Source organism: Fusarium tjaetaba (assembly GCF_013396195.1).
Source record: "Fusarium tjaetaba strain NRRL 66243 chromosome Unknown NRRL66243_c0000087, whole genome shotgun sequence".
Classification (NCBI taxonomy): Eukaryota; Fungi; Ascomycota; class Sordariomycetes; order Hypocreales; family Nectriaceae; genus Fusarium; species Fusarium tjaetaba.
Window position 1 is genome coordinate 1 of NW_023501283.1, and position 16075 is coordinate 16075.

The following is a 16075-nucleotide window of genomic DNA, read 5'->3' on the forward strand; positions in this document are numbered from 1 at the left end:
GAGTGCGTCTTTTTTCCTCTATCGAGATACAAGAAAGGATCCGCCTTTCGAAACTCCGGAGTCGACCTAATACGGTAAAAATCTGTTGGTAAACAAGAAACCATCTGCCAAGCTAAGGCATGTAGTTCCTTGATAGCGTCGAAAAAGAGGGACAGCTCAACAGGTATACGCACATGACAGATGGGGCAAGAGTCTGAATTTGCTCTGGGTCCGTTGGTCCCAGTTGGGGCAAGTTGGTAATGTACCTGAACTCATCGAGGTCTTTAACCGAAAAGAACAACGAGGCGTGTGATGTGGTCTGCGTGCGTACCCCTGTTGGTAGGTACAGCAGAAATACCTACGTACGTACCGTAGGCCCGCAGGCCCGCATGTAGAGAGGGATCTGCCCTGGCTATGGTCATGGCTGTGGATACAAGGGTTGGCCAAGACATCTCTAGCACGCGGGTTCTGCGGGAGCTGCAGGATCTGAGTTCGGCATCTGCAAAATCTCACATGAGCCGAGACAAGATGATATGAGGTGGAGTTGGGCTGTAAGCTGTGCCGCAATTCTTGAATGAGGTTATCCAAGATAAGCCTAAATGACAGATAGCTTACTCATCACCTATATTGTATAGAATATAAAGAAAAAACAAGTATTTGGGTTATTTGAACAGGTTTTTGGAGACTCACCGAGAAATCTATCAGTCAAATCTTACTCAACAAAACGATCATCGGGTCTAAGAGCTAAGCATGCGAACGGCTCGACACTCGGACCAAGCCAACGGAATGACAGACACCAAGATCGACACGAGAAACAGCAAACTACGAGATTTTCAGCAATACTTCCCGACGTGGAATTAGTCCCCAACCACCGCCCTTTCAAAATATGCCTCAGCCAACACCAAAAATCTGCGGTGTCTCACTCTACTCTCTGCAGCGCAGCGCAGTGCAGGCTGCAGCTCTTTCTGCTTGCTGGGTTGATCCCAGCCATGTCTCAGTTGAATCAAAGACACTCCCCCACTATCGATTGAGTGATCGACGCGGCTAACCTCGCGTTATTGACGTACCCGAACTATTTGATCCAACGCAACCCGACAAGACGGTCAATCTTGCCAAGTGCAGTGCTTTCAGCTACACTTTTTCTTTTCTCTCTCTCGTACGATTCTGTCATCGATATCGATCTTGTCATGGAGGAGCAATTGGTCCTTGCGTCGACGCCTGCAGACGGCGTACGCGTCCTCGCGTTAAACAGACCCTCCAAGCGAAACGCCCTCTCGCAGGAGCTCATTACCGTGTTTCTGGAACAGCTGAACACGGCGTCCAGGGACGATGGCGTGCGAGTCATTGTCATCACCGGCAGCTCTTCTTTCTTCTGCGGTACTGTACCCTGTCCTACCCATACCCATACCCATACTCTGTACGGGTACCCATGGGTGAATCCACACGCCACAGGGGTATAGCCCCCCCGGCACTTGTCGCGCTCTAAGTTAGTGGCAGGGCTAAGCTGAACTGGAACTGACGTGCCAATGATTTATTTTAGCGGGAGCTGATATCGGGGAGATCTCGCGGCTCGATGCGGAAGACGCGCGGGGCTGCCGCTATCTGGCGGACCTTTGCTCGGGGATGCAGGCCGTGCGCAAGCCCTTGATAGCTGCTGTTGAGGGAATGGCGGTGAGTTTAGTTCTTTTAGACTACGGTACCCGAGGTGTTGGTTGAGACTAGACTGACGATACTTTTGCTGGGGATTGACAGCTCGGAGGGGGCTTTGAGCTTGCTCTCATGGTGAGTTGAGCTTTCTCCCCCTTCCTTTCCGTGGACGGAACCCGTGGGTTTGCTGACGTCTCACAGTGTGACCTGATCTTTTCCGCGGACGGAAGCCGCTTCGGTCTTCCAGAAGTCAAGATTGGTCTCATCCCTGGCGCTGGCGGTACACAGCGTCTGACCAACGCCGTGGGAAAGTACAAGGTATTTCCCTCCCCCCTCCCCTCAAAGCCTCGTGTTACCCTGTGCTGACATGCGTGATACAGGCCATGCAGATGATCCTCCTTGGCCAGCCCATATCAGCGGAAGAGGCCCGGTCCGTGGGTCTTCTCGCGCAGCTGTATGAGAGCGGCAAAGTCCTCGAGCACGTTGTGAAGGATCATGCATCGACGCTTGCGGCCCTGAGCCCCACGGCGCTGGGCTTGGCTAAGGAGGCTATCTGTAGATGTAAGTGGTCAACCTATGGTTTCGTGTGCCACGTTGACTAACGTGTTCATCATAGCTGATGATCTGGGGGCCGATCATGAGTTTGAGAGGAGTTTGTATTACTTTGCGTTTGGGACGGGGGATAAGCGAGAGGGTGTCAAGGCGTTCTTGGAGAAGAGGAAGCCAGAATGGGGGCCTAGGTAACTGTACGCGTTGGTCCTTTTGTAAAGTGGCAGTATATGCATGACGCGGTGATGATAGTTAACGTTCAAAGTGTATGCTTCTGTTGAGGGATATCATTGGTGCGCGGTATATGCCTGTATTCTCTTGGACGATCCCGCGCTGCCAAGCTTTGCTGTCAGTTGATAATATTGTCGATCATTGATTATCAATTGTCCAGCCTGGCTGGCCTCAGTCGAATCTCACTGCTCAGTTCTCACATTTTCAGGCTCGGCACTGAGGCTGTCAACCTTTAACATTTGTATACACAGTGAGCGCTTCTGCATTTTTGCCAATTATTCTTAGGTGCCAGGCTCCAGCATTGGTACATCCACTCCCACCTCGTACCCCTTCATGGATATCAGGTGATTGCATGTTCATGTCAACGTGTATCATGCGTACTAAGCACCGTCCCGTCTCGCCTCGGTGGACGACATACGCAAGTCAAGCTCGGAACTGATTCCATCGATCACACAGCATCTTTCAAGCCGCATGCATCGGTGGGCCGTCACTGCAGAGAAAAGGTGATGCAGGGGTCTAGGGTTGGACCGGATCTGTTGAAGAAATTTAGCTGCATGCCAACACATGGTCCGGCACGGCACGTATAATCGAGATGTAACGTCGTCTAAGCAAAATCGACGTATTTCCTCGAGTCTCGACCAACAATCTTGAGAAGGTTCTTTGATTTGTGGTCATGACAAGGATCTTGTCAAAGCGTGCATCAATACCCTGTTCGTACAAATGCTAAGCTGCTAACCAACATTGATTCTCGAGGCCGCGTGTATAGTCTCGAAGCCACGATACGAATTGACTAACCATATGCCTATGGACCAACATGAGAAACTGCAATTCGCGCACAATTACTGCATTTGACCATGCAGAGTCGTACGATTTATGCTCCAGGCTAGGGTGATCCTCCCGCATCTCATCGTCTTAATCAGCGCCACGCCGCGACTAGGTAGCAATAGCTCGTGGTGAGCCCCCTGGTATAAACTCAATTCGTCATTGGCTAGTGCACTTCAACGCCCAGGGTATGTATCTTGTTGGTTGACTTTGGACATGCTTTCGATAGTCTTCAATGTAACATCCATTAATGCAGCCTTGAACCTTAAATAAATGGAAAACGACCTCTCTCTGAACCGTGCCTTTACCGATAAGACCTTGCCGCGGCGGAATGACACTGCGGATAGAGCGCTTGTGAAAATATTCGATATGGATACTATGTCAAGATTTGTACCCTAACTCATCCATGGATGATTGACAACTATATAAGTGAAGAAAGTAAAGCAGAGATCTTCTAAGTTTATCTTCCATACTGGTCAGCAGAAACCGAGTTCATGAACGTAGTACCAGCCAGTCGGAGAGTATCAGGCTGAGCCATCGATCCATTAGGATTGAAGTAGAAGTGCTCGCCGTATCCACCACCATTGTTGAAAACAGGCCACTCGGGAACACCGGAAACTACAAAGGTTAGTTTGATATCGTGCATGTAGGGAACATGAAAAACTTACTTCCGTGTTCGTTGGGGTTGAGCTCAGTGATGAAGCTGATCCACATATGGCTCACAAGCTTAGCGAGGTCGAGAACCTCCTTTGATGCGTTGACAAGAGGGCCTTGACCCTTGCTGTAGCCTTGTCCGAGCATGTTGTAGAAAACGTAAGCGATTTCGACAAAGTGAGGAGTTCCGATGTAGTCGGCTACAGTCCATGTCAGCCAACACAAATCATCTCGAGCGCTTGAGGGATATACTTACGCATGTTGGTATTGGGGGACTCAAACAGGTAGGCATATGAAGTCACGTTGTGCTTAGACCAAGCATCAGTTCGCGCACGTCTCCACGACATGAAGAGCTGGTCACCCTGCAGAGCAGCCCATCTCTTATACTGCTTCTTGACAGGATCACTTGACTTGTAACGGTACCCCGATGGAATTCCAAGAGCATCGATGTTGGGATACAGAGCCAAGAGTGTATCGATGGTATCAGCATCAAGTCCAGTGGCTCGAAGTTTAGAAACAGCCTCTTCAGTGGAGTCAACACCTGGCAGACCGAAGAAACTACCCTCATCAGCATTTGTTCCAGCCATGAGAGGCACCTTGGTGAAGTTTCCGTCGGCGAGAAGCTTGGAGGGATAGTCGGGGACAAAGTCTTCGTCAACAACGGGGTAGAAGCTGCCTTGGATCTTGGTGCTCGTGGCGTTCAGTTTCTCGAAGGGAACTTGGCGGAGACAGGCAAGCTTATCGGATTCCTTGTCGCAGCCAACTGCCTTGACGATAGTGTCGTAGCGCTGCTGGGGTCCCGTGTAGTTCTTCATGTCAGTGCCGTCAGCTCCAGATTCGGCGATGATACCACGGAATAGCCCCTCGTCAACGCCGCCGTAAGCCATGGCTTGGTAGCCGACGTTACCACCACCGGCACTCTCACCGAAGATGGTAACCTTTGAAGGGTCACCTCCGAAGGCGGCGATGTTCTCTTTGACCCAGTGCAGGGCAATGCGCTGGTCCTTCAAGCCAAGGTTGGCAACTCCGGCATCGAGGATATCCTTGCTAGCCATAAATCCCCAGAAAGAAAGTCTGTCTGCTGATCGTTAGTCATAGGTCTGAATGGTATGAGGTAGGTGGCTTACAGTCGACGGACACTCCAATGAAAGGCTTGCCCATCTTGACGGACTCCTCAACCATGAAGCTCATGTTGTAAACACCGTTGGCGCTAAAGTCCATGGTCCAACCTCCACCGTGGATAAAGACACCAACTGGGAGTTTCTCCTTCTTGCTGCCCTTGGATATGGCAGGCCTGACGATGTTCAGAGTCAAGCAGTCCTCGCTGAAGGTCGCAGGACCTTGATCAGCGGTGTTCTACATAACGTCAGAAAGACTTCACATCATTATGTGAAAGAAGACTTACTCCATAGCCGACACATGAATCGGCATACTTGGTGACCTTCTTGACCTTGAAAGTCTGGTTCAAAGGCTGAGGGTTCTGAAGACGAAGTTGGCCGACAGGAGGTTGAGCAAAGGGAACACCGAGGAAGAGATCTTGATCTAATCCAGCGACATATTTGCCCTCAAGTGTACCGTTCTTGACTCGCACAGAAGGGGCTTGTCGTCCAAGAACGCCTTCAGTGAGAAGGGCGACCGCAGTGGCCAGTTTCAGGAGAGAAGGCATAGTGAAAAGAAGGCTTGGCGTGACACTTCTCGAGTCTCAGAACCATCTTGTCAGTGGAACTCGACATTATTTATTATTCCGATGGTCTTGGGAAAAAATCAAGGCCTTGACTAGCTTGGTCAACCCATAGACCAAAGCTCCGGCTAGAGTGCCATCGAGCGGAGAACAGAAACGTCATGCGGAAGAATTCCCATAAAATCCATCAAAAACTCTCAATGCATCACGTATATTATTAACCAGGGATACCACGCCCATTCCCTATTTCGACCACAATTCCGAATATTCACGCTTGCCGAGGTCAACTGCCGCCCGCCCTTTTGGTCTGAATCGCAAGTCGAATGATGCACGCAAGAGTATTCCCCATGGGGAATCGCAAATAAAACAATGCATGCGGGGACCTTGAGATGGCAAAACATCGGGAGACTTGAAACCCCGGATATATCGATGGGGAACCACAAACGGGCCGTTAAGGTTCTTGTGATCGGACCGTAATTGGCAGCTCGACCACTAGTGATGGAACCATGGACCTGGAATTGGCCGAAGGGGGGAGACTTGGCTTGGCCGATACTACCTTCGTCATGAGTATAGCCAGTCATGATCGTAAATTCCGTCGGTGTTCACGACTCGTGGGTTGTGGATGTCATCTATTCTGCAGGTCAAGATGGTACAGCCAATAAATGATCTGTATTTCTCCCCAAATTCTCGTATGCAATGCAACCCTAGCTAAACGAGCCTAAGAGTACTGAACCTCGATATTGAACTGGTCATTTTTGTCATCGATCAACGTGACCTTGACTCCCCATTCCGAGGCCTCAAACGACTTCTTCCCATTCATCGACAAAGTCCCGTCGTTCAATGGTTCCGCGCCATTGGCATCCCCGCAGCCGTTCGATCCGGGCGTTGCATCCAAGACCTTGATTGAACCCTCCGACGTGGCTAGCGTTGTATCGACGGTATACAGAAGAACTCCCGGTGCGCAAATATTCCCATCAACGCCGTTCGCAACACGAGCTTCGACGACCAAAGCAGAAGTGTCGTTCTTCGCAACGACAACAGCCTTGACGCCACCTTCAATCTCAACGGGAGTCAACGTATGCTTTGTCGTACCACGTTCAAGAACACAGTCAATGGCCTTATCGGCCAACCATCCAAGTCTCCATTTATCCCAAGCAAAGAAATCAGGAGCCACTCCTCCCACATTTCCCATGATACTCCATCCTCCAGTGTAGTAGCCAGTCGGCAGGTCCGGCGTATTAGGGTAGTAGTCGGGCAAACACATCGAGCGTCCTGTCTCGTGATTGACCGCCTTATAGCCCCACGAGATGTAGGGATCGGCGCCGAAGGTGACAGCTCTTCTGGAGACGAGTTTCCCATTCCGTGTAGACACGTTGAAGCTGGATCCGAGTGATCGGGTCATCTTGTCGTTGTTACGTGTTGTCGCGATGTACAGAATGTCCGTCTCGGCGGGTGGTGCTCTCGCACCGTTCTTTGTATACGCGTCGAGAGCATCTTGGATATAAGACAGATGCTGTTCAGCGCTAAAACGCTCTTCCCATTTGTAGGATGCTGCTGATTTGGGCATGCGGTAGAACTTGGTGGTATCGGCTGTGATATTGAGTTCAAGCTGGCCGTAGCTGGCTATCTGGTACCATTTTGCTGCATCCGGTACCAGAAGATCGCGCAGCTCTTTGACGGATTCAGAAGCTGGTGATTGAGCGTCGGAAAAATCGACAAAGATCATGTAACCCTGGATCGTACCAGTTCCAGAAATACAGTCGTCCTGAAACCCATGTCCAACACTAAAGTGGGCATCGGTTCTTGGCAGCTTGCATGTTGTTGCAGCTGCTATCGCTGAAGGCAATAATGCCGACAATAAAGATGCCTTGAACAGCATTGCGAATTACGTCGGATTATGGAGAGTTTCCACGACATTTTGGACGTCTATCCCAGTTTATAAGCCAGATAATTATTGAGTATGCTGGGCGTACCAAAGCTTGGACTTGTAAATGGTGCGTTACGATTCCTAGCATGTTTCGTTTATATGGGAAACACGAGCTTTAAATAATAAGGATGGCGATGCGAAACGTAGCCTTGAATAGCTCCTGTTTCAGACCATTCAAAGGTGGCTATCACCATTTAGGATCTGTAACCTGGATCAGAATCATCAGACCAGGCCCTAAATAAATAATCAACTTGCACTTCAATTCCCTGTCAAGTTGAGGATACTCTGCCAGATGGACAAGGACCCAATTCAGGAGGAGAACAGCCCTGGTTATTTGTTCCTGTGTTGGGATAACTTAGAAGGCTGGTACCATTGTCTCTGCAATGGAATGACAGACGTCGGTTTAAAGCATCAGAAGCTTGAATGTTATACTTGCCTTCGGGACTAGGCACAAAGACTTTTCACTCTCGAGGGCATTCTATGGACGATTCAGAGACTGCTAGGTACAGATCTTGAGACTTAGTAAGAGTGGGCAATCATTCCTTGGCCCCATGAGCTTTCAGAACTTCTTTACCAGGAGCATCAAGATGAAGTCAAAAGGGAGACTCTAGCTCCCTTCTTTCTTGGCCTGCAACTCATGGAACTTCTGTCATTTGCCTCAACATCATAAATGGGGATATGAGACTATTGTAGGTAAAAAGGTAAAGACAGCCATGGAGGTCCAAATGACCCTCCTCGAATACTAGAAGCTTGACCATACCTGACGTCACATGAGATCTTTAGTGACCCTAGTGATGATGAATAGTATCTCTCTACTTCGCGAGTGTATATAAGTTTGTATCGAAGTGGTTGCAGCACAATAAAGGTAGAAGGTAAAGTATCACCATCTTCTCACTGATCTCCTTGATCAGCGCGAACAACATGAAACACCCAATGCAGTTTTCTGCTACCCAAGCACATCACCTTCGACCTAAATTCAAGTAAGGTCATGCCGAAGGCGCTGCGAAAATAGCTCTGTTTCGGAGCTCAGCCACAGGACGCATCTCACGCTCGTCGTGAGTTGGGGCTGTCAAGTCTGTAAGAATAGAATGCCCTTGTGGGCTCCAGGATCCGTGCAGTCTTTCCGTAGAGATGCAGACCCCATGAATAACCTTCAAGTGACTGATTCCAAGTTGCCACTAGTTGGTCTGTTAGGAAGGCCTTTTTCACAAGTGAAGGTCGCTCAGTATGGTGGGAGACATTTTGCTCTTTGTTTCCGAAAAGCCGTTGCGACTTCTCTTCAGCTCTCCGGCATTACTGGTATTCGAGTTGGTCATCTCTAGGCTAATGCTAAGTGACTAAGATTGAGTTGGTCAGTCAGAGTGATATCTGAGTCCTGTGTAGAGGAGGCGGGCTCAGGTTTAGAATTAAGGTCGCTATTAGAAGAGGCTTGGATCCTCTGCATGATGACTTATGAACGTTTCGAACACCTTATCTTACTGATGTGAATTTACTATCTAATTATAGCATGAACTGCGTTAGTAACTAGCATTATAGTATATTTTAGAGACTTTTTAATTATTTATTATTAAAATCTTTCATAATGCTGGACTAAACTTTTGCCATCTTATCATATACCTAAGTGTTTGATGCTTACTTTACTGAAGTACTATAAACCGACTGTATCTCATGACAATCTCTCCCTGCGACGAACGGGGAATGAGCCTATTGATATTACAGGCTCCTTATGTATTAAACCTTATGATACTATGCCTTTTTTTAGAGCACGTATGAGTTGATGAGTTTCATATGGATAGGCTTCTAGAGACAATTTATGTTTTTAAGGATAAGATACTACAGGCAATTCCTAAGTTATCCTGAACAACGGACATGAAAGTGATGATTAAATGCACTGGGGAGTAAACCATCACCTAGGAAAACCTCCGTGATCTTAGCCATGGCTAAGGTTGACCATAATGAAAAGAGTTCGTGAGAAATGAAAAGGCGAAATTGCCATACCCTATAGCTGTCTAATTGAGGCGCCGGCATAACGGATATCGACGACTGACAGGTGCTAGTACCTGAACCTAATGAGCCACAAAATTTGTACGAAAATTAACTGCCCCTGAGCCAACGCCGCAAAAACTGACGATAGCTTCAATAGCGTGACAAAAGGAGTTGAAACAAATCGATAGCGTGGAGCGACCATGGCTCAAAACATCGTTAGCTTAGGGTGGAACAGATCCACGGACGCTTATTGGTGGATGGGCGCGCTATTGACAAAAGTGCGTTTTCAGGTGACAGGGATTAGAATCTGAGCAAGGACAAAGCGAGACAGGGCTAGCCCAGGGGGTTATCGGGACTTGGTTCGCTGCTTATCGCGATGGTAATTGAACAGGCAGAACAGCAGTTGCTTTGCGCCTAAAGCATGCAAATAGGGAGTTTACAACACTGAAATGATCAAGGCCTAGAGTACTCCGTACATACAGCACAGGAATGATTACCGGTCATAAGCATCATCGCCAAAGCAAGGGGGCGGGGGGAGCTCAGCAGCCATCCAATTAAAACCCGTTTCAAGTGGCGTCTTTAGCTTCAGCTGAGGAATCGTACAGTAACAAAGAAGCCCCCTCTTTTGGAGCTCAAGAAGACAAAAGCAATCGAGAGAGGAGAATGCTTCTCATATTCAGTTATTGAACGTTAAAGCATCATCTTGTCACAGCAGTGGACATTTGAGGAGCGTCGTTGAGGCAGAAAGAAGTTGGGTTGGTTTGGTGGCGCCCGACCGTTGAGTCTGATGCTAACGACGGCAGTTTCGGGAGGAGAAAAACAGAGTTACAGCCCTGCAAGGTTCAAAGTTTATGGAGCGAAGCGTGACCAAGCACTAATTGGCGATACTGTGAGATTGCGAGTGCTTGCTGACTTCTCAAGCCCACAAGACGCTGTAATTAATGGCAGAGCCTGTAAAAGAACTGATGCGTTCGAGAAAGACGCTGGAAGAAGTGACGAGATCTGGGTAAGAAATTGCTTGGCGGAACAGGATCCGTCAAAGGGACCAAAGTAAGCGTAAGCACCCCCGCATCGCGTGCAACCTACAGTGCCCAGTACAGTATCACCATCAATCAAGACTCTAATAATAACCTTATGAAGACAGTCTTTTAATCTTCAATCTGATCGGCGGAATAACCCTTCATCAGAAACAGGCACAGCAAGGTTAATACCGTGGCCTCATGGTCCCCTTTTTCTCCAGGCGTCGTCGCAGATTGATTACAGTGGATCAACGAGGCGTCAAGCCTTGACCAACCGTTATGAAGCGCTACCTGTACTGAGACAAGCACGATCGCTACGGTAGGGAGAGCAGAAAATGATACTGTAACTAAAGTAAGAACCCCCTGGACTCCAGTTAAAAGAGACGGGAGAGTCAGGGGTCTGTTGTCAGTTCCTTTATTCCCCCCTCTCTCAGCTCAGCTGTCTGTCACTTTTCTGTCTTGCTTTATTTTTTATTTTTCTTGCTTTCCGACATTCGTTCTCCTTTACATTCTTTTTTTATCCTCCCATTACACAGCAGATTAATCGTCGTCCCGATCCAGAAAATGACCGTTCCAAGGTCAAACAGAGCCGTGCTCTTGGCCGCCGTCGTTTTCGTCACCATATTTCTCGGTCTTGCGCATTTCCACCTCAAGACTCCTTCCGAGTCAACAGCAGCCGTAAAGAGCGGAGTGTAAGCATATCTCCCCCTCTTTGTTCGCAGCGATAAAACTTTGATCTGACACTTATCCAACAGCGACGAGCCCGCGCCTTTTGTCCCCGAGAAAGAAGCCGCCGCTGCTGCACCGACTTTCCTACCCGGCGAAGATGAAGAGATCGGCGCGACACCCGCTGTTGAGGTCGTAGCTGAGACGCCGAAGCCTGAGGAGCATCACCATGCTGTTACGCCCGATAAGCCTGAGGCTGATCCTGCGGAGGAGCCTAGCGATCCTGAGGAGATTGCTGAGGCTGAGGAGCAGGCTGCGAATGCCTCTTCTACTCCCGCTGCTGCTGCTTCGCCCGCCGCTGAGCCGGAGAAGGAGCATGACCACGAGCATGACCACGAGCACGAGCACGAGGAAGCGCACGACCACGAACATGAACATGAACAGGACCCCGAGAGTGAAGAAGAGTTCATCCCCGAAACCGAAGTCGAGGAAACACCTGAAGCTCCCGCCATTCCCCAAGCGCCCACCGGTCCCAACCTGGACGCCTTCACACCCGACCAATGGATCAAGCCCGCCGTAAAGGTCAACGACCCCGAATACTACCCCTACGGCCACTGGCCCTCCAAGCTTCCCTCCGACAAGCCCATCTGGACCCAGCCCCTCGGCAAGAAGCTCTGCATCATCGACCTCGAGAGCCGTCGCTTCGATAAGCCCGGCCAGCTCTGGTCCGACGAAATGACTTGGAACAAGAGCCGACAAGTCCACGGCCCATCCGGTGGCACACTGAACCACTGGGTCTACTGTACGTCCTTCGCTTGACTTACCCTCCCCAGCGCTCGCCGTGTACTAATGTCTCAATAGCCAAGATCCACGGGTACCAGTACTACCACATCAAGATCAACGGCTACCCCGACCGTCGCGATTCGTGGAAGAAGCCCTCCGTCCTCTCCCAGGTTCTGAAGAAGCACGACGTTTGTGTCTTCATCGACTCCGACGCTCTCTTCAACCGTCTCGACCTCCCCCTCGAGTGGCTCATGAACTACTGGAGCATTTCCCCCCAGAACAACTCCCTCGCCCTGCCCTACGACCCCGACACCCAGCACAACCGCGACCGACGAGGAAACCTGTTCCTGAACACTGGTTTCATGATCATGCAGAACAAGAACAAGACGTACGAGATCTTCAAGGAGTGGGATGACTGTGCCAACGACGGCGGCAAGTTCCCCGGCTGCACTGAGTTCCGCAACCGAAAGGGCTGGCAACCAACCGATCAGGGCGGTTTCGGCACGTTCATCCGCTACGAGTATCCCGATGAGATTCTGTCGCTGCCTTGTACTGAGGCTAATGGCTTCCCCGAGAGCAACTCGGGCTGCGACGGAAAGTTCATCAAGCACGTCTGGATCGGCAAGGAGGATCGTCTCGTCCAGGCCGTCGGTGCTGTCTTTCCGGGTGTTCTCCTTGAGACCTTCCACAAGCAATTCCTCAAGGAGTCGGAGGCCTTCAAGACTTCTGAGGATGACCTGATCAAGCAAAACGGCATGCCTTGGTAGATGGGTCTTCTTTTTATTTAGTGCTGGAGTTTTGTGCTTCACAGTGTCGATCGGCGTTTCAATTCCCCCATGTCTACAGTTTGGAGATCAATACATGGGAGTCGGGTGTACAAATAGAGAATGTAATTGGATATAGATCTACGAGGATGGGGGCGGTACGGCAAAGCCTGAATATACAAGTTCAACTGTTCATTTGGTCCACTCAAGAAGTCACGCTCGACGTATGCAAGAACATGAGACCTCACCCCACGTTGGGTAAACTTTAGACCAGCCTTAGGACAGAGCCGCAGCCGATTAGACCATTTTAGAGGAGTTTAGGATAAGCAAAGCCTAAAGTTTGACGAGTTTATTCTTCTTTTATCCTAAATGCTGATCCTCACAGTCGTCTTCATGGTTTGTGCCATGCCCCCCTCCACCTTTGAACAGCGTTGCCCCCAATTATATATACCATTGTTGTGAAATGCTAACCACAGCGCTTTGCAGCCTTGGGCTCGCGGTCGCGGCCGCGGTCGTCGAAGTAGTTGAACTTGTGGACTAAGCACCTCCCTGTTAGAAACTCATTCCTCGGAAGATCTTGATCTGTTCGGCTGATGAAGGAGTGGCACGTACGGTGTTTGAGATGTATAGACTCCATGCTAAGAGTGACATCCTTTTTGGACCTTCGCAGGGGAGGTGAGAATTGGCTATCACGATGACTTAGAACAAATTCCATACCCAAACAGAAGAAGAGTGCACTTACAAGGGTGGCCGCGGAGGCCCCCGAGCGCCAGAGGCTTATCGCTGAACTGCGCTGCCTACGAAAAAAGTCAGTAATCGTGTCCATGAATTGATGATCGCAGTCATATTTTATGGATGGATTGTTGGGAGGGCGGAAGGGACGTTCGCACTTACAGATCGTTTGGTAGGCATCTAGAAGGACTGTCAGCAATCCTGTGCACAGCTAGACGTGTCGTTACTCCGGTGGTAAGTTGATCTTACTGTTGTTGACGTGTTTGCTGCACGACTGGTCAGCTGAGAGTGCTTGGAATTGAGAGTGAACCAAGCCACGGAGGGGAAACTTACGAGTTGAATTTTGTTTTGAAAGACTAGATGAAGACAGACCAGTTAGAAGTGTTAAAGATGCGATGGAGGACAAGTTGAACTTACACCGGTGGGCTTTGAAGTGCGCTGTGCGAACTGCGTGTTAGCGGCAAGACGAGGAACGGCGGAGACGGAAACGTAAGGGACTGCAATCAACAATTAGTTAGAAATAATCTCAACAGGATTATCGGCCAGGAATATCAAAAATAAGGGGGACTCACCGCGCGGAGGAAATCGGGGGCTTGCAGGTTGAAGTGGCTTTAATTTCCTGCGTGTTGGTTTATGAGGTGAGGTTGGGAATGCGGAAGATGTTAAAGATGTGGAGGTGAGGGATGAAAAGAGAGAAAGCGATGTGAGAGCTGGCAGGAGAAGGTGGTCTTCTGCGGCAAAACCAAGACAGGCGGCAGGCGAGGCAACTACCTTCCAATACCTCGAGATGGACGGCATCAAATGGAAACAACCACCACTAGCAGGTACTTACAGTGCACCCAGAACTCAACTCTGATCGGCGTTTATTATGCCACTTTATGTCACATCCTGGCGCTTGGCGCATGCAATAGAAGATCACGAAACCTCACCTTGATCCTTCGGGAGGTTGCACAAGTCTTAGGCCAGCTTTAGGTAAGAGCAGCATCAGCTTAGACAACTTTAGGAGACTTTAGTATGCACAGATCCTAAAATTTGAGGAGTTTATTTTTTCTCATCCTAAATTTTGGTCTTCGCATCCCTCCAGGACCTTGTCAACCCTCCCCCCATGCGCCATTGCTGTGTATTCTTGATTGTGTAACTTTGCAGACATACGAGTACGCCTGCGAGGCTGCCGACTTTGGTCGCATTGCCAACACCTTTCCTCCTCGGCGTCGGCGTCGCCGTCGGTCTCCTTTGCCTTGGTCTCCTTCTTTTTTCGCTACAAGTCTGTTAGCTAAATCTGTTCTCAAGTGGCTGCAAGAAGCATAACTTACAAGGGCTTCTTCGAAACGTTCCTCGATGGAAGACCCCGCCTCCTTGGCCTCAAGTTTCTGTTGTAACATATTAGCAGACCCACGATTGAACCTAGCTGCAATTACTTACGTCGGCCTTATGCTGCCATTTCTGACACAGAAGCGTTGTCAGCCCCGTCTCCTGGGCCACCAGGGCCCGTCGTTCTTTGTCTCGGGCCTACACACATCCATGTCAGTACATGTCAACAGTGAACACTACCTGCCATCAGTCTTACTTCTGCCCGGCTTTTCAAGAACTATAGAATTGTCAGTGTATTGCTCAGTAGTGGAGTATAGGGAGAATACTTACAGCGACCATTTCTGTCGCGTGCTAGAAAGAGAAACATCGTCAGTTTGGTCTTGTCACAAGTAGTAGCCAAAGATTGTTGACACTTACGGAGAGAGTGCCGGTTCTCTGAACAAGGAGTTTAGCATGTGAGAATGCATAAGTGGGATCATCGGGACACAGGTTGGACTGACGTTGAAGTTTGGCTAGAAATTGAACGAGTTAGTAAAACTGATCGTTGAATGTATGGAAGAGAGCCGTTTCCAAGAGTGACTTACTTTTTTAACCCCCGCAGGGGAGGTCAAGCAGCTCCATTCAGGCGCTTCGTAACAAGTCCAATACTGGAGAGAAGGGGAGGTTGCGCGTGGTGGAGGCGGAGAAGGCGATCGAGGTGGTCATTGAACCAGGTTGCTCCTTGCGAAGTGAGCAGGCGGGCGATGTTGGAGGCTCGCATTTGAGAAGTGGCTTGGATTTCTGCGTGATGGTTTGTGAGGAATGTGGAAGATGTAAGAATTGAATGACCAAGTTTGCAAGAGAGAAACACGGCGAGAGCAGAGGGTGGTCTTCAGCACGGTAAAACCACGGCAGGCAAGAGCAGGAGCGAGGAAGTTACCTCACGGTGACACTAAATGGAAACAACTACCACACCTGTCGCTTTCACTGTATTGTTTAGAATAACGTTTTTTGAATCTTGTATTTCTCTCTTCCCCTCGTCTTTATGTTAGTACACAACCGCTTTGAACCTTTGCCAAAGCATCGGTCGTCACGTCCTCCCAGACAGAAACCAAACTTCACATTTAGACCTTACTGTCAATAGTTTCTTAATAAAAGAGGGCATCAGTCACTTCGTATCTTCAGTGATATCATTGTATTATAAAAGCTCGTCCCGCGACCTCGCTCATTGATGACTGGAACAAACTGAACAATTCATTTACACATCTCTCCCTGCTGTTGAACTTCAAACAACTATGCCCGATGAAATCTCACGTCATGACGCCTATTTGGGAACTGGCCAGAC

At 49.3% G+C, this 16075-nt stretch overlaps 5 protein-coding genes across 5 annotated transcripts; 2 read left to right on the forward strand and 3 right to left on the reverse strand.

Annotated features, from left to right (window-relative positions):
* Nucleotides 1–1166: 1166 nt before the first annotated feature.
* On the forward strand, nt 1167–2642 carry FTJAE_4537 (enoyl hydratase; the record flags this gene model as incomplete). The annotated part of the gene is made up of 8 exons (XM_037350951.1): nt 1167–1396; nt 1440–1465; nt 1520–1650; nt 1732–1761; nt 1828–1944; nt 2007–2187; nt 2243–2366; nt 2615–2642. The coding sequence occupies 8 exons, from the start codon at nt 1167–1169 to the stop codon at nt 2640–2642; spliced, it is 867 nt and encodes a 288-aa protein (XP_037208250.1).
* A 1046-nt stretch (nt 2643–3688) lies between these two features.
* FTJAE_4538 (triacylglycerol lipase II precursor) lies at nt 3689–5548 on the reverse strand (the record flags this gene model as incomplete). The annotated part of the gene is made up of 5 exons (XM_037350952.1): nt 3689–3846; nt 3897–4082; nt 4139–4960; nt 5010–5238; nt 5288–5548. The coding sequence occupies 5 exons, from the start codon at nt 5546–5548 to the stop codon at nt 3689–3691; spliced, it is 1656 nt and encodes a 551-aa protein (XP_037208251.1).
* Nucleotides 5549–6281: 733 nt separating this feature from the next.
* FTJAE_4539 (uncharacterized protein) lies at nt 6282–7442 on the reverse strand (the record flags this gene model as incomplete). The annotated part of the gene is made up of 1 exon (XM_037350953.1): nt 6282–7442. One exon carries the CDS (start codon nt 7440–7442, stop codon nt 6282–6284), a length of 1161 nt encoding a protein of 386 aa, XP_037208252.1.
* A 3617-nt stretch (nt 7443–11059) lies between these two features.
* Nucleotides 11060–12711, forward strand: FTJAE_4540 (uncharacterized protein; the record flags this gene model as incomplete). The annotated part of the gene is made up of 3 exons (XM_037350955.1): nt 11060–11187; nt 11251–11963; nt 12023–12711. 3 exons carry the CDS (start codon nt 11060–11062, stop codon nt 12709–12711), a joined length of 1530 nt encoding a protein of 509 aa, XP_037208253.1.
* A 463-nt stretch (nt 12712–13174) lies between these two features.
* FTJAE_4541 (uncharacterized protein) lies at nt 13175–15090 on the reverse strand (the record flags this gene model as incomplete). The annotated part of the gene is made up of 12 exons (XM_037350956.1): nt 13175–13245; nt 13451–13505; nt 13603–13620; nt 13690–13714; nt 13774–13796; nt 13858–13937; nt 14273–14292; nt 14637–14698; nt 14754–14810; nt 14863–14949; nt 15008–15028; nt 15082–15090. 12 exons carry the CDS (start codon nt 15088–15090, stop codon nt 13175–13177), a joined length of 528 nt encoding a protein of 175 aa, XP_037208254.1.
* Nucleotides 15091–16075: the final 985 nt, after the last annotated feature.